Source organism: Leucopleurus acutus (genome assembly GCF_964270905.1).
Source record: "Leucopleurus acutus genome assembly, chromosome: 3".
Classification (NCBI taxonomy): domain Eukaryota; kingdom Metazoa; phylum Chordata; class Mammalia; order Artiodactyla; family Delphinidae; genus Leucopleurus; species Leucopleurus acutus.
In genome coordinates this window covers 13,757,369-13,779,581 of record NC_139145.1, presented here as the reverse complement: position 1 = coordinate 13,779,581, position 22,213 = coordinate 13,757,369, and the positions used below count along the sequence as shown (strand labels likewise).

General features: G+C 48.9%; 1 protein-coding gene across 1 annotated transcript in view; it reads right to left on the bottom strand.

The window, feature by feature from the left end:
• AKAP8L (A-kinase anchoring protein 8 like) overlaps positions 1–20,306 on the bottom strand; it is a gene marked incomplete at its 3' end in the record, with an annotated part of 29,958 nt that extends 9,652 nt beyond the window's left edge. Inside the window, exons 1-12 of the mRNA XM_082836650.1 lie at positions 20,214–20,306; positions 13,541–13,615; positions 7,537–7,569; positions 6,999–7,239; positions 4,623–5,076; positions 4,435–4,531; positions 4,285–4,355; positions 3,899–3,962; positions 2,891–2,999; positions 1,297–1,438; positions 1,103–1,208; positions 735–865 (exon numbers count right to left, since the gene is read on the bottom strand). Coding sequence (XP_082692776.1) covers positions 735–865; positions 1,103–1,208; positions 1,297–1,438; positions 2,891–2,999; positions 3,899–3,962; positions 4,285–4,355; positions 4,435–4,531; positions 4,623–5,076; positions 6,999–7,239; positions 7,537–7,569; positions 13,541–13,615; positions 20,214–20,226 — 1,536 coding nt within the window. The 5' untranslated portion in view covers positions 20,227–20,306. The remainder of the gene's footprint in view (positions 1–734; positions 866–1,102; positions 1,209–1,296; positions 1,439–2,890; positions 3,000–3,898; positions 3,963–4,284; positions 4,356–4,434; positions 4,532–4,622; positions 5,077–6,998; positions 7,240–7,536; positions 7,570–13,540; positions 13,616–20,213) is intronic.
• Between the last annotated feature and the right edge of the window lie 1,907 nt (positions 20,307–22,213).

The following is a 22,213-nucleotide window of genomic DNA, read 5'->3' as shown; positions in this document are numbered from 1 at the left end:
GGAATGCAAGACAGAATTTTTTCAATTTCTTGCCAAACTCGCTCCTTTCCCTGTATCATATACCGCCCTCCCCATCATAGCAGCAACACTGTCCACCAGCTAAAGCAGAAATCTGCCACATCCCAGACTTCTGGTCACTCCCTCATGCCAACCTCCTGTTCACTTCCTTAACACCTCTTCTATCCTGCCTGTCTTCATCTCCAAGGTGGAGGCATACCTCTGGCTTGATACTGCAGCAGCCCTTCCTTGATCCCCAACCTCCCTCCCACAACAGGTGCCCAAAGTCTCTAGTCCAACACCGACTCTAATCCTACTGGTCCCCCACTTAAAAGCTTTGCTGCCTACAGGAGCAAGATCAGGCCCCTCAGCCCAGCCCTTGTGAACCTTGTGTCCAATACTTCCTCCAACAACACTTGCACCATACACTTCTCCCTGTTTGGTTTCTGAACCTATGTGGCCATTGACCCATATGCACATGGAGGTCCCCATATCCCACAGACCTTACTTCTTAAGGTCTAGCTCTGATGCCACCACCTGCCAGGCAGAGTCCCCATTTCCCACCCCTCTCTCTGTAGCTTTGCTGACTGAACTGGGCTGGAAATGTCTACATCTTCCTGCGCCCTGCAGTCCCTGCAGTTTCTCGTAGGCAAGCAGGGGCTATAACCCCAGGACCTCCCCAGTGGCCTCACCCAGTCAACCCACAGGCTGGTGGGAGGGCACTGGTAGCCACTCACCCTGCGGTTCCGGTTGTGATCCATGGTCTTGAGGTGCTTCTGAATGATCCCAAACTGCATGGGAATGAAGAGGTCACAGGCTGCACAGTGGGCTGCCTCTACCTTCTTCACAAAATGTTCCATGGCAATTTCTGTAGAGGGGAGAAGGAGGGGAGTTGCTACTGGTCCCAGGCACCTAAGAAAGACCCAGGAGTTGGGGGAAAACAGCAGACCAGCTCCTCACCTCACCCTGCCACTTCCACGTGGGCCTGAGGCTGTTCTCAGTGACCCTCCCTGGGGGAACAGAGGGGTGTTGTGACCCCACTCTGAGAACCAGAGGAGGGAAGGCTGAGGCCCTGCCTGATAGGACTGGGATGGAACCTCCTCACCTTGGGTCAGATCTTGGTCTCTGTAGATCTGCTGGATCAGACCATCAAGGTCCTCCACGGTTTTTCGGAGCTCCTCTGTCTTCTTAGTCTTGTTGGCAACGTAGTCCTGCCGGAGATCCCAAGGAGATATTAAGGTTTGTGTGGGCTGCTCTATGTCCTGAGGGTAAAAGCAGCTGTACCACTCCAAGGCTCACCTGCAGAAAGTCAGCTGTCTGCTTCGGAAGCTTGGTGCCTACGTACTTAAAGTGTTCCTTGTGAAACTTGCTGTCGAGGTGGCTGGCCATCTCATCCTCGTAAAAGGTCCGGTATTTGCAGAGAGAACACACAAACTGGATCCTGCCACAGGAGGGAAATGAGGGACTGAGATCAAGAGGGTCCCAGGGAACAGTGCTGCTGCCTCACCCAACCCAGCTGCGAGCCCTGAAACAGGCCTTGCTCATGGGCCTGTGAAGTACGGTCCCAGCAGGGGGACAGGCTAGGACCAGTGGGGTTGGGTGTAGAGAGGGACAGAACGTCTGCAGGCTGCAGTTACTGCAACGTAGGGGACAGGGGAGGAGCTCTTCCTTCCCGTAGGCAGGAGGCTGAAGCCTGAGGCAGCAGCTGCTGCAACAGGCAAGGAGTCGCTGGAAGGTTGCCGGAGGGCATCTCTACCAAGGCTGGGCAGGAGCTTGTGTACTTGGCCCAGCTGGGGACCGGAAGGAGGATGCCCTGGCGTGAGCCAGGTGGCCCTGAGGTGCAGAGTGGAGTACGCAGTCCCGAGGCAGGGCCCGAAAAGGTGCTGCATCTTCCTTCTGGGGTCTGAGGGACTGAAAGGCCCAGCCCATCCTTTGCTCAGAATGCTTGGGGGTGGTGTCGGGAGGGATGGGAGGCAAGCAGGCCTGGGCACCTGCTGCCTCATCTTCCTCTTCTGAGAAGAGACCAGTCTGAGCTGGAAGGAGGGCGCCCGCCCGGCCTGCCAGAGGGCAGCCTGGAGTCACCTGAGCGAGGTGCTCTGTCTGGGCCTCGTGTCCACAGCAGAAGCCCGGGGTCTGGGGCCTGGGCTGGAGCAGGCCGCCGTGGCAAGGGGCGGAGGAGGCCAGCCGCCACCGAGGCCTTGGGGCAGGTCCCTACCTCTGCCGGACGTCCTTATCTGGGCCACGGGGTCAGCTTTGTCTGGAGAGCCCAGGGGCCAGGCGCCGGCGAGGCTGAGGAAGGTCCAGCAAGAGCAAGAGTCTGAGGCGGAGGAGGAGGAGGCAAGCGCCAGTGCGGGAGCCCTGAGGGCAGACAGACCCGACCAAGGGGCGTGAAGGGCTCAGCCGCAGACAGGCCCGGCCTGACAGGGCCGGCGGGCAGGGCAGAGGGCAGGCCCGAGGCTGCCACAGCCCACAGGTGCTGCCATCTCTCCTGAGCACGGTGATGGCCTCTTGGCAGCTAGCTGGGGTGGCACAGGCGCCTTGGACCTTGAGTCTCTGATGAGCTGGCCCCCTCCCGCAGGGGCATCAGGCCCCCAGTGCACCTCGGGGCTCGTGCGCTGAGTGACCTAGTGCTGGAGCTTCTGGGCAACGGTGGTGAGCAGTGTCAGATCTCAGGCCAAAGTCGCTAGCGGTCGCCAGGCGGCCGCAGAGGGGCAAGGGACGAATCAGGCCTTGGGAGCTGGGCCTGGCGGAAAGCAGGGTCCATGCACGGCCGAGCAGGTGGCAGCTCCCAAGGGAGGCCAGAGGGCGGTGAGGCAGCAGAGCTATGGCCCTGCTCTCCTGGAGGCAGCCCCAGAGCGAGGCAGAGGCAAAGGAGTGGAGGGAAGCTGGTTACCTTTCCACCATGCGGTCTCGCTGCCGCTTTTTCTGCTTGTCCTGGTTCTTTTTGCCTGCCTGCAACTTGCGCTTGGTCTGGCCACTCTCATCCTGGGTGCTCAGGGCCCCTGTGGGAACAGAGAAGCACAGTTACCAGTTTGTGGCCTCTGGCTGGATCATCCACCATCTACTCCAGAGGGTCCATTCTGAAAGCAGCTGTCGAGCAAGGCCTCTGGCTGTGAGCAGGGCTGGGTACCCTGGAATGGGTGGGGAGTGATTTTGGCCTAGGCCCTGAAGAGGGGAGGACACGTGCTGACCCCACCACTCTCCAGGACATCTATACTCTGCAGAGTGGGCCACAGGGAGGCTGGAAGGTAAAGAGAGGCTGTCTCAGTGGGGACACTGGCACAAGTTCAGAGGGCCCAGGTGGCAGGATGCAGGAAGGCCTCAGCTGGGGCCTAAGAGCAGCCTCCAAGTGGTAAAGGCCCCAAAGCTTGCATGGCCCTGCCCACCTCACACTGGGCACCACGGCAACAGTAGGCTGAGGCTGGATTTATGGTTAGGTACCTGCTGGCGCTCATCACTTGAATAGGGGGACAGGGACTCCCGACAGGGGCTGTGGAGGCGCTAAGGGAAAGGACACGCAAACCAGAGCCGTAAAAACTGCACCAAGGGTCCCGGCTTGGACACCAGCCATTAAGGACTCAGAACTGCATGTTACTAAGGGCCTGAGGGCAGGGGGTGTGCCTGGGGTTCCCCCACACTTTTGCTTGCTGCCCCCACCTGAAGGCAAAACCAGTGTACTAGGCAGGGACCATCGCCACCCATAGCCTCGGTCTGGGAAGATTAGGGGCAGAGTGGGAAGGGGGTGAAGAAGGAGGTTACTCCCTACCAGCACATACCCAGCCACACAAGGGAGGATCCAAGCTGGACACGTTTCTGCCAAAACCCTGCCCTTGGCTGGACCCCTCCCACCATGAGCACCTGGAAGAGCCACCCCAGAACCCAGGCCACTCAGAAGACTCACCTTTCTCTGCATCCTCTTTGCCCTCTTCCTTCCCATCCTCTTTTCCCTCTTCGTCTTCTCCTTCCTAAGACACAATTTCAAAAATTCAATGTTAAAGCATGTATAGCTGTTCATAACAGCTGCAAATGACAAGGCCCTGTTCAAGGCCAGGCACTGAGCCAGGAGCCTCACATCCTCCCAACAGCCCTTGCACAGAGGGCTCACTCTGCCATTTTTCTGATAAGGAAATCCAACCTCTGGTTAGGCAGCCTGCCAGCAGCTTGTGCTCTCTACCAGACCTCCACCTCCTTGTACTAGTCATGTGTGCATGCAGAGATGACTCAGGCGATCCACTGTTCACAGGCCTCACCTACAGACAGAGAGAGTGCAGGGCTGGGGCCACTTACTGCTCTGAAGCCCTTCTCCACGGCCTCAGCGCCTTCAGTGCCCTCTGCAGCTTCCCCCTCGGTGCCCTCATCTGAAAGGTAAGAGGAAGCAAGCTCAGCCCAGGAGCCCCAGGGGGCAGAGGACAGGGTTATGCCAGTGCCTGGCCTCACCATTGTCTGAATCACTGTTATCGGAGCAGTCCGTCCGGGTGGCTTTGCTGTCGGGCTCGTCGGGACTGCCACATTGCTTTCTCTTCTTTTTCTTGGTCTGGGTCAGAAAGAGGGAGCAGGGTAAGGGTGGATGGCTCCAGGCCCCTCGCTCTGCTCAGTCACAAAACAGGAAGGCCTCCTCCACTCACCCGAAAGTCAGCTGTGGTCCAGGTCTTCCAGGTCCGCCTCATCTGTTTCATGCCATTGCCAAACCCAAAGCCAAAGCGGGAGCCACCCGGAAAGGTGCCCCCGCCACGCATGCCCTGGAACATGCCGTACTCAGGGATGATGTTCTGGGAGAAGAGGGAGGGCAGCCGGGAGGCACCAGGCATGCACTGGCCCCGGGCCCCCATGGGGTCTTCCCACACACGCCCATAGCCTGAGGCCATCGGCCGGCCACTCCGGGAGTCCCGGGCCCAGCCCTGAGCCCGTGGGCCAAAGGTGTCGCCACCACGCATGCGGAACTGGTCGCGGTAGGCATCATACTGGCCCTCGTAGGCCATTTCCATCTCAGGGTCAAGCTCGCCGTAGTCATAGCCCGACCGGTACAGATCACGCTCACTCAGGACAGCCCTCGAGTCACAGGCCTCGTAGGAATCGTATCTGCAGGGGCAGGTGGCAAGCATCAGGGAGGGCCTCAGGTCCTATCACCCTTCTGCTCCTGCCTGCCACCAAACCTCTCTGTCATGGGGACAGAAAACCCACTCCAGCACCTACCCCATTGATCCCCATCAGAGGATCAATATTTGGAAATGCCAATTTAAAAGGCCTCTCAGGAGCAGACTTCTAGAAGCCAGAAGGGCCTCTCAGATGATGTCCCCAAGCTTGCATGTGGGCCACACCAGCTTGAGGACCCTAAGAAGGACTATTAGGGTAAAGTAGGTCTCAGTTAGGAGAAGAGACAGCCCACAGCCCATAAGAAACGTGCATGTGTCTGCGGCAGTCACAACACCCAAGGTTGCTCCTTGAGGGGAAGAGCCAAGCACCCCAGCATCCTGCAGTACATGGGCAGTTCAGCACATCAGTGTTTGTCCACTGGGGCTGATGACACCCACGAGAGACTGCCAAACCCTTCAAAACCCATCACCACTCGAAAGGAAAAGGAAGACAAAACAAGGAATGTTGCCAGGAAAGACAATGTGACCTTGCCCAGGGACAAGAAAAAGAGTTCTTATGAGCTCATATCAACTCTGGAGCCCAGGACAGGGAATCACATCCTACACAGCAACTGGGAAGGCAGGCCAAACATTCTACTTGCGCAAGACAGGGCACCAGAGAGAGCCGTTCTAACCATGGCTGCAACCCACAGGCCCAGACCCCACATGTCTCTTTGCCAAAGCTGGGTAGTCAAGAAGCACCAGCAGCATGAAAGAATAGGCCAGTGCTACCCAATTAATTGCCACTCCATCCCTCAACCCTGCTCTCCAGCTCCAGGTTGCCACAAGAAGGTACACAGGCAGCTGGCACCAGCAGCAATGTCAGCCCAACTGCACGGCCCCCCGCCCACCCCCTGCCTGCAATTTGGCAGCCTCAGCTCCAAGCACTATGACTGTCAGGCAGGGGATGTGCTGGGCATCCCCCAACACTTTTTGCTTGCTACAGAGCCCATGCAAGCAAAAGTCCCCTTGGTACCCTCTGCCCCCTAGTGGTCCTGGTGCCTCACTTGGCCCCATCAGTGCCTGGCCAGGCCCCTCCTTACTCTCTGCTCTCTCCCATTTGTCAGCTGGAGCCATTAGGCCACTCCACTCCAACCTGTGCCAGAAATACATGTGCCCTCCTCACTGAAACCTCTCACTAGGGCACAAGAACTTCTAGGCCAGCACCACTTCAGACAATGACAAATGCCCACAGCATGATGCTGTGGGGTAGGACAGATCTGAGTGGGAGGCCCAGCTCCACTATTTACTCCTGGGTGCCTGTGGGCAAGAGGTGTGACCTGCCTGCGCTTCACTTTCCCCATTTGCAAAGTAAGGATGTCAACAGTTCCTCACGGGCACTTCTGAGGCTCAACAGGTACATGTTTATAAGGCACTGAAGGGTGGTCAGGACATGCCCACATCTTCCTTGTCCCTTATGTGGGATGCGCAGCTCACAGTGGTCAGCCCCAAGGGTTCATCCCACCCTTCACACCCAACCCAATCTGTCCTGCCCTGACAGAGCGCAGGATGTAAAGTATCTGAAGAATGTCAAATGGCTGTCTCCAGAGGGAAGAGCCATTTAACAATGCTCCTGAGAAGAGCCACTCGGAGGGTACAGTGAAGCCAGCCCAGTCTGGGCTTGTTCCTCTCTCTAAAAGCTGGAAGAGAGGCTCACCATCAGGCAGTTGGGGAGGGTGGAGGGAGGAGGGGACACAGGCCAAAGAAGGGAAGTGCACTGGACCCCAAGCAGTCTCTGGGAAGCCCCGACAGCAGAGCAAAGAAGGAGAAAGCAGACGTAAGAGGCAGTTCAGAAGAGGGAGACGCCAAGGGGCAATAGGCAGGAGGTGACCCTGCAGAGCCTCAGCACCTAGGCAGGTGTCCACTCACCTTTCTCCACCTGAGCCGTACACGCCTCCTTGTATCATGTCTGTCTCCAAATGCGGCACCATATCTAAGCGTTGGTTAATTCTGGACAAAACGGAATCAGCACTGGCACTACCCATGGCACTAGGGTTTGCATTTGTGTCAGAGCTAGGCATTTCCCAAGAGTTTGAAGTGGCCATACCATACCCATAGTTGGTGGTGTTATCCTGGCCATAGCCATAGCCATAACCATAGTTCTCGTAGCCTGCAATGAGGGAGACAGAAAGACAGACAAGATGGAGGGGGCGAGGAGAGACAGACAAACACGGAGACAAGGACACCTTCGGTCACAGAGACAAGACTGGATCTTAGCCACCTAAGGCTGGCTGGGCCCTAGTTCATACTAATAAGGCCTCCTGGGAAGGAGTAGCCAGCTCCAGGGCACCTGGGACCCCCAAAGGCAACCCCCACCCCAAAACCTTGGCTAAGCTGGGCAGTGGCAGAAAGACTCAACCAGTTCAATCCCAAGGGAGAGGAGAATGATCATGGGTATAATACTTGCCTCTGTTTGTCCCAGAGCTCCAAGTTCCATATCCTACAAAAAGTAAAAGAACAATTACACCTATAATTGCTTACAATACAGTAAGAGTTTAATTCAGGCACAAAGACAACGATTCCTAGAACCTGAGCGGTTACAGGAGACTGAACCTCCCCTAATTGAGAAGCCTTGAGCTTGAGAGCACTACATAAATGACCCAGGCCACCTGCTGCCCTGGTGCCTGACCTTTCGTGGTTCTGACCATCTGCTATTTAAGGAACCTCCCATTCCTAACACTCTCAGCTAAGGAATTTGGCTCCTATACGCCTTCCTTAAAAAGCCAGAATTGGAGGCTTCCCTGGTGGCGCAGTGGTTGAGAGTCCGCCTGCCGATGCAGGGGACACGGGTTCGTGCCCCGGTCCAGGAAGATCCCACATGCCGCGGAGCAGCTGGGCCCATGAGCCATGGCCGCTGAGCCTGCGCGTCCGGAGCCTGTGCTCCGCAACGGGAGAGGCCGCAACAGTGAGAGGCCCGCGTACCACAAAAAAAAAAAAAAAAAAAAAAAAAAAAAAAAAAGCCAGTATTGGAAGATTACTCTTGCCCCTGGCTAAGCACCAATCAGAGGAGGAGGAGAGCAGTTTCCAGTGCCTTACACCGACACTGTGCTGTACAAGAAGCTCAGCACAGAGCTCATAGCCACTCTGAAATCGTGTCAATCAAATCACCCGACAAAGCCATATGGAGCAGAGAAACTGACTGCTCTAGTCCCTTAAATGTCTGTCTTAACAGGGAGAACCACCAAACACTTGAATTGTGAGTGTGCTGTGCTGGAACACATAAGCAGAGGGGGACAAAACACCACTCCCAGCTTGAGAAAAGCTGTTGAGAAAACAATCTGGATTATAAACTAAATATGCTTTGGATTTTATTACAGCATGTAAGAAAAATCCATTCCTTCAGAAACATAAAGCCACTGAAAACTGACAAAGTACAAAGCCAAGAGGGACCTCTGAGTCAAGCAGACATGTTTCTTTCCTAAGGGAGTCCATTAGAACAGGTGACTGCTTTTCCAGTGCCTCGGGTGAGACCTCAGAGTTACCCGCTACTCCACACTGTCTACCCTGCAGACAGACAGGTCAGGCTCATCCCAGGGCAGGGGACCAAGCTCAGTGAGACGGCAGTGTGATGAACAACAGAATCCAGCCACAGGAAAGCAATACTGCATACACTGAGAAGATGAATCAGAATGAAGGGGGGTGGGGGCAGGCTGAGATCCTACACTCAGGCTCCTCCTCAATCCACTGCACAAACGAATGGGGAGACACTGGAAACCAGCAAGGAACTTTAGACGAACACTACTTTAATGAACCGTGGGCATGCTAGAGCTCACAAAGCAAAAATCCTCTTCAGCTGGGGAAACCAAAGCAAGGGCTTCTCATTCGTTTGTTTATTCAAGAATTATCATGCTCAGAGGACACAGAACAGAGGCTGGCAGTCCTGGGCACTCCTCAGGCCCAGAGCACTGTGTGTTAAAGGAGACACTAAGTAATTAGAGCAGCAAGGGACAGCAGCTGGACATCATGTAAGGAGTGAGTGGTGAAAGAGGCGTTCTTACAGGCAGAAGAGAGGCTGGCAGAGCCATACAAGGAATAATGCACTTAGTCCCAGCAGCTAACAAGAGCCTGGCCACGTGGCTGTTTGCACCCAGGACAGTGGACACTAGCTATTCAAAAAGAGACAGGACTGGGAGGCAAATGCAGACCCATCGGGGTTATGCTTGTGAGGCCAGAATAGGATGTCCCTGCCCCACCCCAGGCTTCTGCTACTGAGGACTTGCCAGAACGAGCAAAGAAGCACAAGGAGAGGAAGCAGGAGTGAGCATTAACGCTAAACACAAGGACAGGTTGGTGGCTCCTATGACAGGGGCAGGCAAGCACTCCCTATGTGCTACTTGCTATGCCCAGAGCAACCTAGACTCCCTGATGGGCTCCCCAACCAGGTCCCTTTTTTGGGGGGGGCGGAAATCTTTGTCTACACTACGTTCTTTGGCGACTCCCTGAGACCTGATCCTTGCAGAAGAACATCGGAACTAACTTCCATCCACAGAGATGAGACCAGAGTTGACAAAAGAGAATTTTAAGAATATAATTTATTTTAAAAAGGAAACAACAAAAAAAGAGAGAGTAAAGAAAAGGAGACAGTCGTAGTAAACAAAAAAGAGCAAAAGTAGAAAACAATGTAGGGACTTCCCTGGTGGCGCAGTGGTTAAGAATCCGCCTGCCAGATGGACCTACAGTCTGTCATACAGAGTGAAGTAAGTCAGAAAGAGAAAAACAAATACCATATGCTAACACATATATATGGAATCTAAGGAAAAAAAAAAAAGGTCATGAAGAACCTAGGGGCAAGACGGGAATAAAGACACAGACCTACTAGAGAATGGACTTGAGGATATGGGGAGGGGGAAGGGTAAGCTGTGACAAAGTGAGACAGTGGCATGGACATATATACACTACCAAACGTAAAATAGATAGCTAGTGGGAAGCAGCCGCATAGCACAAGGAGATCAGCTCGGTGCTTTGTGACCACCTAGAGGGGTGGGATAGGGAGGGTGGGAGGGAGGGAGACGCAAGAGGGAAGAGATATGGGAACATATGTATATATATAATTGATTCACTTTGTTATAAAGCAGAAACTAACACACCATTGTAAAGCAATTATACTCCAATAAAGATATTAAAAACAAGAAAAAAAAAGAATCCGCCTGCCAATGCAGGGGACACAGTTCGATCGTTGGTCTGGGAAGATCCCACATGCTGCGGAGCAACTAAGCCCGTGTACCACAACTACTGAGCCCACACACCTAGAGCCCACGCTCCACACAAGAGAAGCCACTGCAATGAGAAGCCTGTGCACCGCAACTAGAGAAAGCCTGTGCGCAGCAATGAAGACCCAACGCAACCAAAAATAAATAAATTAAAAATAAAAAAAGAACACAATGTAAACATTCAACTTTAAGGTAATAGTTAATCAGAACAGATTATAGCCAACCTACTCAGTGAGATCACATAGGCATCAAAAAAGAATCTAAGCCTTATGCTGCACAAGGAAATGCTTCTAACAGTAAGCAAAACAAAACCGTAGACACAATTCTAGCCACCTGCAAGTTATTCAACTACCTAAAGTAACTATGCTGACAAAAGTTAAATATAAAATGGTAGAATCTTGGTTGACTGTTTTTCAAAATGGTACTTAAATGCTATTATATTATTCTTGCAATCTGATCCAGAAGGAAAAGTAAAAATATACCTATTGCTTCACAATATGATTGTCTATGTAAAACTACTCCAAAAAATCTACAAAAAAGAGTTACTAGTGAATAAGTAAGCTAAGCAAGGTTTATTACAAGGTCAATATACAAAAATCAAATCTTTACATACCAGCAATGAACAACTGGAAACTGAATTTTTGAAAACTATCATATACCACAGCACTAAAGACATGAAATACTTAGCTGCAAATCTAACAAAATGTGTGCAAGATCTGTGTGTAAAAATCTACACCACTGGGGCTTCCCTAGTGGCGCAGTGGTTGAGAATCTGCCTGCCAGTGAAGGGGACACGGGTTCGAGAACTGGTCTGGGAAGATCCCATATGCCACGGGGCAACTGGGCCCGTGAGCCACAACTACTGAGCCTGCGCGTCTGGAGCCTGTGCTCCACAACAAGAGAGGCCGTGACAGTGAGAGGCCCGCGCACCGCGATGAAGAGTGGCCCCCGCTCGCTGCAACTAGAGAAAGCCCTCGCACAGAAACAAAGACCCAACACAGCCAAAAATAAATAAATAAAAATAAATAAATTTATATAAAAAAAGAATGTACAGCTTCTCTTTAATTCCTAAATGAAGTGACCATATCACTTAGAAAAAAAACAAACAAAAAAACTACACCACCAATGAAAGAAATCAAAGACCTGAACAAATGAAGTGGCATACTGTATTGATGTACTGGAAGGCTTAATACTGTTAAGATTTCAATTCTCTCAAACTAATCTATAGATTCAAGACCATTCAACTCAAAATCTCAGCAGGAATTTTAATAGAAATTGACAAACTGATTCTAAAATTTATATGCAAAAACAAAGGAACTATAATATCCAAGTCAATTTTGGAAAAAGAACAAACCCAGAGGATTCACATTTACAAATTTCAAGACTTACTATAGTGATCAAGACAGCAAGGTACTATAGGAAATTCAGACTCAAAGATCAATGGAACTGAATTAGAGGCCAGATACAGACCCACACATATATGTTCAATTAATTTTCAACAAAGGTAAAAAAGAATCTTGACCTATACTGCACACTTGGTAGAAATATTAACTCAAGTGGATCACAAAATAAAAGTAAAACCTAGGACTATGAAACACCTAAAAGAAAACTTAGGAGAAAATCTTTGTGGCCTTGGGCTAAGCATAAATTTCATAGATACACCACCAGAAATCACGATTTATTAAAGGAAAAATTGGGACTTCCCTGGCGGTCCAGTGGTTAACACTCTGCGCTGCCAATGCAGGGGGCACGGGTTTAATCCCTGGTCCGGGAACTAAGATCCCACATGCCGCGTGGTGAGGCCAAAAGACTTAAACAAACAAACAAAAACAAAGAAAAGACTGATGAATTGGACTTCATCAAAATGAAGAATTTGTATTCTTCCAAAGACACTATCAAGAGAATAAATAGATAAACTCCAATCTGGGAGAAAATATTTGCAAATGGCACATCTGATAAAATGCTCTGTACCCAGAATATATAAACCTGAGGGAAAATAATTCAAAAATGATGTGTGATGTGGGACTATGTCTGATTCAAAGGGTTGAGGCAAGGAGGGCAGGACAGAGAAGCCATGCAAACCAAGTTTCTCCTCATTTATGAACTCCTTGATACCTCCTTACTCATTTTCAGAACATTTTTTTAAGTATTTTTAAAAATTAATTAATTTATTTATTTTTGGCTGCATTAGGGGTCTTCGTTACTGCAAGCAGGCTTTCTCTAGTTGTGGCGCACGGGCTTAGCTGCTCCGTGACACGTGGGATCTTCCCGGACCAGGGCACGAAACCTGTGTCCCCTGCATTGGCAGGCGGATTCTTAACCACTGCGCCACCAGGGAAGCCCAATTTTCAGAACATTTTAAGTCTCCCCCGCCCCCGCCCCGAGACTATCTGCTAATTCTTCAGGGAGCTTACTTATGTCCACTTAATCAGTGACTCCTGAGGGAATGTGACTGTGTAGGCTTAGTCTTTCCCTAGACGTTGGCAGTAAAACCAATAACCCATCTCAGTAACCAAGGCAAAATCCTTTAAAGAGGGCTCCTTCTTGACAGACAACTAGGGTCACAGATCACAGAAGGACAGCTTTACTGGCAGTTCTGGGCTGCTGAAGGACACCAACAGACCATCTATGGATCCTGTCACGTGGCTACTTCTGAATTAGAGATTTAGTGTGTCTGTCCAGAGTTGAGAAATCAATGAGAAACCTTCTCTCAAACCTGTGTGTGAGGAGCCTGCTGGCCTGACTGTGACTCTAAAGGCCTGCTAGATTCAGACAGGCAGCCTCTCCCACACTGGAGTCTCATGCACTACCCTGGGGCTAAGTTAATGGCTTGGTTTCTGCTCAGACCAATCCTTTGGACTTTGATTGGCCATTCTCCTTCCCAGACCCTCAAGGGGATTTTCTGAAGCCAGATCTTTGTCACAGACCACAGGTACTTCTAAGAAAATGTCAAAGAGTCAAAGGAACAAATCTTTTACAGCCCCAAGAACTCCAGCTTGCTCAATAACAGACATCTTTCCCATAATTCCCCAAAGGGAAGCACTGGCTATTCTAAGAGCCCACCATACCATTTCACACAAGTTTGCCTTTGGAGAAGACAGTGTGACAGCAGAGTTAAAGGCAACTAATAAACACCAAATTGCTCTGCCACTAGAAGAAGGCAGAGCAGGCACCCTCCAATTCCCAGGGGCCCACACTTACCATAATCACAGGTGGGTTGAGCAGTTGTGTCTGAGTATGTAGAATGCAATGTGGTTTCAGATCCCTGGACAAAGCCTAAACAGAGGTACAGTGTGGTTAATTTTCCCAAACAAGTTGCATGAAAATGATCTAAGACTACCTTTCAGTGGAGACTGGCTGGCAGACCCTCCCGTCACTGGAAAGCCACCAAAACCTCTAGCTTCTGAACGCTTTAATTACACCTCCAGAACATATTAACCAATGGAAAGGCAGGCTATGTTTAACTTGCTATGCCAGAAGAATTGCATAAACACTTTTAAACCTTCAAACTAGTATCCTGTTTTGATAAATGGGTACCCAAATTATTCAGTTGAATGAGGAAAATATTTATATCAAATCACTGAAAGGTGAGCTCCAATTCAAAAAACAATGGGGGGTCAGTTTTGAACAATGTTAAGGTAAATAATACCTCTTCCATTCCCCCAAATCTGAAGCCGAAACGGCTTTGTATTTTTCAGTTTTCCAATAAAAAAATGTGTGTATTACAATTACCTCTCAAAGGTAATTGTAATTTCAATTGCATCGGGGTTAGCATGTTGACATGGAATAAGTATTATAGATTATACATATAATTTCTTATCTTCTCAACTCTCATACTATTTCTCAATTTAAAATGAATTAGTACCAGGTAAGGAAAATCTGAACCTCTACCAGAAACTACTGCTCTCAAATGCTGATTATAACAGATTATGATGAATCCTGACACTATCTTTAAAACTACACGTTTAAAACATTGTTTAAATGATTTACACTTAGCACTGAAATTATGACAGACACCATAAGGGGCAATATTTGCCTGTTCCCATCAGCGCCAACTCATGACCTAAAAATTAAAGCCAGAACCTCCAGTAGCTTATTTACAACAAAAGCACACACAAAGTACCTTTCCCTGGGTAGGCGTTCACATATTTGTTGACACTCTTTCATGTTCATTTCTTTTCTTTTCTTTTTTCTTTTTTGGTATAATACTGAATGTTTATTCAAGACTAGTATATAAAACATTTACAAATAGTCCTGTGGAGGACTCACAAATATTTTAAGTTTAGGATGTGGATTTAACATTCACAGTGCATAAGGCAAAAGGTGTATCAACTATGTATCTTCAACTTATTGTGAAAGAGAATTTTACTTTAGCAAATACTTTCTTTACATTGAGGAAAATGTCCTTAAACATATCTTCTTTAATTTTAGTATACTCAGAGTAGGGAAAAAACAAGGTCTTTCTATACAGGTCTTTTTACAGGTCTCAAGAATTAAATAAAATTGACTCCACAGATCATGGTTAAGAAACACATGGTAAAGAATGGTTTCAAAATACTTATATTTTTGTTTTCAATTAAATAAATTCCCCCAAATTGATTTTCTCTAACAACAAATAGTCTTTATTCCACTTGATAACATTTTTCATGTTAAGCAACATTATATGCTTGTCCTCTTTAAACATTTAAAACAATTAGGACAGGGCTTCCCTGGTGGCGCAGTGGTTGAGAGTCCACCTGCTGATGCAGGGGACACGGGTTCGTGCCCCGGTCCGGGAAGATCCCACATGCCGCAGAGCGGCTGGGCCCGTGAGCCATGGCCAAGGCCACAACCGTGAGAGGCCCGCAAACCTCAAAAACAAAAAAAACACAAACAGAAAAAACAATTAGGACATAGAGGCATTATCTAAAGTTTCAAACTGATAGAGAAGTCAGTTTACACACCTTCATCTTATGATTAGTGAATAAAACAAGGTACATTCTTCTGTGAATGTAATGAGAAAAAGTACTCTTACAGCAATAAAGTAGCCCTCCCTCGTTACCATTACTTTAATTCCACCACACAGAAGGCAAAGAAAACAATTCCAATACTTCAATATCTGCTAAGGATGATATATGGTCCTTGGAGTTTATGTATGTGTGGACACCCCCCCACACATACATCTATGTAAATATATATATATCTGTATGTATTTAATCAATACAACTGGAAAGATCACATACAACCATGAAAAAATACAATAAAAGCAATAAATGAAAAACACTAAGTGAATAAAAGTTAACATAAGCCATAGGAGATTTCAGAAAAGGGACAGTCCCATGGATAAGAGATTAAGACTTCAAGGTGAAAGTGAGATTTGTTCTGAACCCTAAAGGACAACTGTAACTGTGAAAACCTGGGAGATGAAGGTAGGACATTCCAGCATCAGAACTGTGAATTAAGATTTTTAAAGACGCATGCTCACTAAAGCATTTCAGTAAAACAAAAATGGGAGACCACAGTGGAAGGGGGAAAAGAGCAATCTATGGAGGAGACCTCATATGCCTTTAAATTTGAACTCGATTCTGGAATTACCAATGAACGATTAATGGAATTTTAAACAAGTGATATGATCAAAGCAGCCCCTTCAGGTCAAAAGGCAGGTATGCAGGCAATACTGGACAAGGAAGAGGCTGAAGGCAGTAAGTCATAATGAAAATGGTTTGGGAGAAAGTGAGGGGGGAGGGGAAGGGAGGTCCAAGAGGGAGGGGATGTGTGTATGCGCATGGCTGATTCACTTCACAGTGCAGCAGAAACCAACACATCATGTTCATTTCTTAAGAGGGAAGCAACAAAGATGACAGCCAACAACTTAACAAGTGTTTCCCCTGCAGGGTGCTAAGAGCTTTATCTGCATTATTTCATTTCATCCTCACCACAGCCAACAAAAGGAACAGGGCCAAGACCCTTACCCTGCAATTCCAAAAAGGACTCAAAACCAAACCCTGCAATTCCAAAAAGGTCTGAAAACCAAGTGTTCTCCTCAAATGTGGTGTCAACACTCATTTTGGGGCAAAACTGACCTGTGAGGATATTTTTTATCTTTCTTCATTTAATTACAAGGTGCTGCCCCAGACCCCAGTGCAGGTGCTGTGGAATGTCCTCTCAAGCTAGAATTCCAAAACACACCCAGCTCCAAGGGTTTCAAATAAGGATCAGTGGACCCACACTTTATCTTTACTTCCCAGAGGAGAGAAGTGAGACTGGGCATTGGGGAATGAGAGAGCCAGTGAGAGAAGTATACAAATCCAACATTTTTTACCTTCCCTAATTAAAGAGGGCACACTGGAATAAATTCCCTCCAGGGACCCAAGACCTTCCTGAGATACTTAAATCTTAACCCTTGATAATCAATAACTGCACACAAGAAACACTGAAAGCATTCTAAAGATGGTTGACCTGTGGGGAAGGCTCACAGGGTAAAAAGTACCTTACACGGGGCTTTTCCACCGTTTGCTCAACTAGCTTCTGGAAACTTGTCTGTTCAGCAATACTGCCACTGGCAAAATGGCTCCAGACTTTAGGTAATGTGGTTGGTATGTACTGCAGCTGCAACTGGAACCTACCACAAGCTAACAGAAATACATATTGGAACCCAGTACACGAAAGCCATGGAGCAAAAGATCTATGTATATTCAGGGGAGAGGGGGCCTGATTCTCCCCGGGGAGAAAGGAAAGACAATCCATCAAACCTTCAGAGCTCAACGGCAAACTGCTCTAGTCCTGTCCTCCCCACATTAATATTCTTTTCCACAATACTGTCTCCAGGGCAGGACCTTCCTTAGCCAGTTATGCTCCAATTACGAACAAATTCTTGTCTGGCTGCGATATCGTTCTCTTCTTAGTTCAATTTACCAGCTTGATAAACTCCAAGTAAAAAAAATACAATAAGCTCTGAGTGAAAAAATAAAATAAGCAAGTTTTTGGTCATATAAAGTGAAAGGTCAGACCATGGATTTATAACTCTGTATCATAGCCCCTCCCTCTTGGCCAGCCTCTCTGACATCTTTTTTGCTCAAAAATACACAAAGCTTCTCAGTTTTATTCTTTTCCTTCTTTTTTTAGAAGGGGATTCTTTGAAGAAATGATATTAAGTGACAAAAATTAGAGGACAATTGGAACTGGGTTAGGTTGCCCCCAACCTTTACCATCTGGTGATAACCAGCCTCCAAGTTGGCCTCCAATGATTCTTGCCTCCAGACATTATGTTGTCTCTTCCCAAACTAATAGAGATAGCCAGTGTAACCAAAAAGGTATTGCAAAAATGACTGAGTGTGACTTCTGAGACTTCCACCTTGCTCTCTCTTAGATCATTCACTCTGGGGGAAATTAGCCAGCACAGAGTGAGTACCCTCTAGTAAGCCTGTGGAGAGGTCCAGATGGTATAGGAACCAACAGCCAGCACCAACCTGTCAGCCACATGAGTTTGAGTCACCTTCAGCCTGAGTCAAGCCTTCAGATGATTACAGTCCCAGCTAACATCCAAAATGTAACCTCATGAGAAATCCCAAGCCAGAACCATCCAGCTAAACCACCTGTGCATTCCTAACACACAGAAAATATGTGAGATAATAAATGTTCCTATAAAAAGATTAGTAGCATTTCAGACCTTTGTCTGAAGACCTGATTCTGAATTTTTGTCCTGTTTTTCCACTGCTCCAATCTCCCCCCCTCAGTGCTGGAGATGGAACATTCCTTCTCAAGTACACATAAAGAAACTAGGTTCAAAAAATGGACAAGTTATCAAAAAGATAAATTATTTTAATCACCTTCTATGCTTACTAATAATGGTAACATTTGTTTCAAGGCCTCCAGAAGTTCTCCTTACAGGCAAACAGTTGTCTGAAATGTGACATAAAATGCCTCTGACTTTATTTTTTGGCTGCACCGAACAGCATGTAGGGTCTTAGTTCCCTAACCAGGGATTGAACCCGTGCCCCCTGCAGTGCAAGCGTGGAGTCTTAATCACTGGACCACAGGGAAGTCCCTATATGCCTCTGACTTCGGTGGTCTGCTTCTTAAAAGGGAAAGACTCACATTATAAAGCTACTGTGGTTTTCAGTTGATCAAAATCAAGGAAAAACTAATCATTACCTCATTACCTTGGCTACCTCAGTGCCCACTCAAACCCAGAATTACAGCCTATAAGATGTGGAGTTGAAATTCAGAATTGGCCATTTGTGACCTCTCTAAACTCAGCTTCCTCGTCTACAAAAAAACAAATGGTCCATTATTAAGCTACCCCACAGCCCCCCACCATTTATCCCTGGTTTCTTCAGCAATCCTGCCCCTGATAACCACAGAACTGTCTTCCAGATCTCAGTAAGATTTGGTGAAAAGGATCACATCTCAATTCCAGATATGTCAGCAACAACCCTACTGACTTTCCTCCTGAACCAGGAAGGGTACACAAATGCTAGGGCAGGGTTGCTCAACCTCGGCACTACTGATGTTTGGGGCCAGATAATTCTTTCCAGTGGGGCCATCCTGTGTACTGTAGGATGTTTAGCAGCATTCCTGGTCTCTATCCACTAGATGCACTAGTAGCACTCCCACCCCAAGAAGTGAAAACCAAAAATGTCTCCAAACATTGCCAGTGTCCCCTGGAGGGCAAAATTGCCCCCGGTTGAGAACCACTGGGCTAAGGGATGGTTGCTTTAAAAACTGGAGTTCTTGCCAAGCTCCTGACCTGGAGGGCTAACACTACCTTCTTGTCTAGGCCAATATAAAGCAGCCTATAGAGCAGCCCCAGAGGCTCAGGTTCCATTCTCAGTCCTAAAAACATTCCAAGTAGAATGCTGGTTGCCCAACAACCACACATGCTCACGCCTGTAATACCCGCATTACAAGGGAGGCTCTTGGCTGAGAAGCCTCATCAGCTATTCCCAAGGCAAACCCAGGCAGCCTCTGAATTCATCCAGGGATGATCTGAAATCACCCAAGCATATCCTATGGCCCCTTCTCTAATCTCATCATCCCCCCTTCTCCCCTTAGCTCAAGTCCCACTGATCGCCTTGGCTGATCTTTAACAAGTCAGGCAGCTCCTGCCACTGCGTCTTTATGTCGAAGGCCCCCTGATATCCTTTACTCCCTCATTCCATTCAGGTCTCTGCTCAAATGTCACCTCTTCAGAGGTCCCCAACCACCCCATGTTATACAGCGACCCCCTCAAGGTACTGACCAGCCCACGATATATACTATGTTTGTAACCCCGACACGATGAATTTGACAGGTGTGGAATGAGTTAACGCGGAAGCTAGCCATTCCCCACAAGGCTCAGGCTCAGTCCCTAAGGACGCGAGATTCCCATTCAGCCCAAAGCCTTCATATATTGATTTATTCATCCCCCCGCCGGGCCTGGCGCCTCTCCCAGCCTGAGGCAGATAAAAGCGGGGGTTGATGCGGACAGCTGCGGCATCTGCACGGAAACTGCGCGGGAAACAGTATGGCAATGGCGACGGCAGCCGAGTCAGCAGACTGACCTGAAGGGCCGAGGCCTGAGAAAGGGCGACCTGAGGCGTCGAGGACCCAGGGGGCTGGGCCAGGAACGGAAGAGACATCTCAGGCGCCGAGGCCAAGGCCCACGGACACAGACGACAGAAGCCAAGACTTCTGGCGGCCGGGAGCCGGGATCCAAGGTTGCCAACACAGAGAACTAAGACGCCTAGACGTGAGGGGCGCGAAACTGAGGCGACGGGCCTGCGGCGCCATTTTGTGACCGCAGAGAGGGCAGTGTCCAAGCCCCGGGGGAGGCACGGACGAGCCCGGCGCGGCTCTGGCACATCCCTGTCCCTCCCCTCCCGGACCCGACCCCACACCACCCTGCCGGGCCCACCTGTGTAGCTCATGGCAGTAGCGATGCTGCACCCGAAGACTCAGGCAGCTGCTCCACGCGTCAGAGGCCGCGAAAGCGGCGACAATCCCCCGGCCTCCTTCTACACACAACTGAGCCCCGCCTCCCGACCGCATTGGCTCGCTCCGGACCTTGCTTCACGCCTATTGGATAGCCCCGCCGTCCATCTCGAAATGTCCTGATGCCAGTGGCTGAAGGTGGTGCCAATTTCGTGAGAGCCCCACCCTATTCCCGCCTCCCGTTATCCCGGGACCACGGTGATTGGCTCAGAGGAGACGGCCTGGAGGTGGAATCCTGTGGAGTTCGAAGGGGCGGAGCTGTGCACTACGGAAAGACCTGAGGCCCAAGCGCAGTCAGGCTGGAGACGGGCCTGTGCCCTGGAGGCCGGCAGGAGGGAGCCGGATCTAACAGCGCAGGGCACACCTCCAATCCCGGATCTGCCATCGGGGTGCTGTGCCAACCTATGCTCTTTCCTAACTTCTCTGGCCTTGAGCTCGAAAACGAACGGGAAAACCACGTTGGAGTGAAAATGACAACTAAGCGCCAAACAAGATACTGGGCACACGTTCAAATACGTGAGATAATGTATGCAAATAATTCAGTCCGGTGCCGGGTGCTCTAAAGAAATGTTACATTTTGTTATCCACCGTTTCATAATGATAACAAGTATATAGCATGTTTATATTATATACTTAATAACTATATTTGTATGATCATTTCAAATGCCCCCTCATATCTGTGAGGAAATTTTTTAAAACTCCCGCTTAAAAGATAAGAAAACTGAGGCTTGGAATTCATGAACTTGCTCAGGGTCCTTGACACTTAAGTGTCAAAGCTGGAACTACCCCTCTAAATCCCTCTCGGTTTCTTCTGGACTTCAGAGATCCTGCATTAAGTAGCCCAGCCAGGCTCCAGCTCTCTCCTCAGCACCCTCACTGGGATGTGTGGAATACATTGTCAGAGACATTTCATAACTTCTAAGAGATGACTTGACAGAGCTACAGACACTGAAAATCATACTCAATCGTGCTTGTGAAAATTCAAGTTGTACGACTTTTACATTTTTTCTTGTTTAACTTATACTGCTACTGGGACTTCCCTGGTGGTCCAGTGGTTACAACTCCGTGCTCCCAACGCAGAGGGCACGGGTTCGATCCCTGGTCAGGGAACTAAGTTCCCGCATCCTAAGATCCTGCATGCCGCACCACATGGCCAAAAAAATAAGTTAAAAAAAAAAAAAGTATGCCGCTGCTCACTTTTTGATATTAAGGAATTGCCCATTTCTTTAGTTTAACGATGGCACTTTCTTTTTCCGATGGCACTTTTTAAAGTCCATATTCGGGCGTCCCTGGTGGCGCAGTGGTTGAGAGTCCGCCTGCCGATGCAGGGGACACGGGTTCGTGCCCCGGTCCGGGAAGATCCCACGTGCCGCGGAGCGGCTGGGCCCGTGAGCCATGGCCGCTGAGCCTGCGCGTCCGGAGCCTGTGCTCCACAACATGAGAGGCCCGCGAACCGCAAAAAAAATAAATAAATAAAAAGTAAAAAATAAAGTCCATATCCTTCAGAGAAATATGCTGAAACATTAATATATTAATTGATCTGATGACCAGGATGTGCTTCACCGTAATTGAGATGGAGGAAACAGGAGGGCATGGAGGGCTTATAGCTGAAGACATTGGTCATGAGTTTATAACTGATGAGTAGATGACGGTTCATTTTACTATTCCACTTTTGCGTGGTTAGAATTCTCCATGATGAAATGTTTTAACAACTCCTCCAAAAATGGGCCTCATGCAGAATTTGCTGCCACATGGGACAAGGTTCACGATGCACTGATAAACTCCATATATGAAGTACATAAATCTCTGATTAATGTGCACTCCAGTTGTGGGGCTAATTTCAGCGTCACCCTCAAGGATGCCTGCCTGCCCTCCAAACTAAGGCAGGGCCCCAGGACATCTCTCCTGGATCCCATAGCTTCC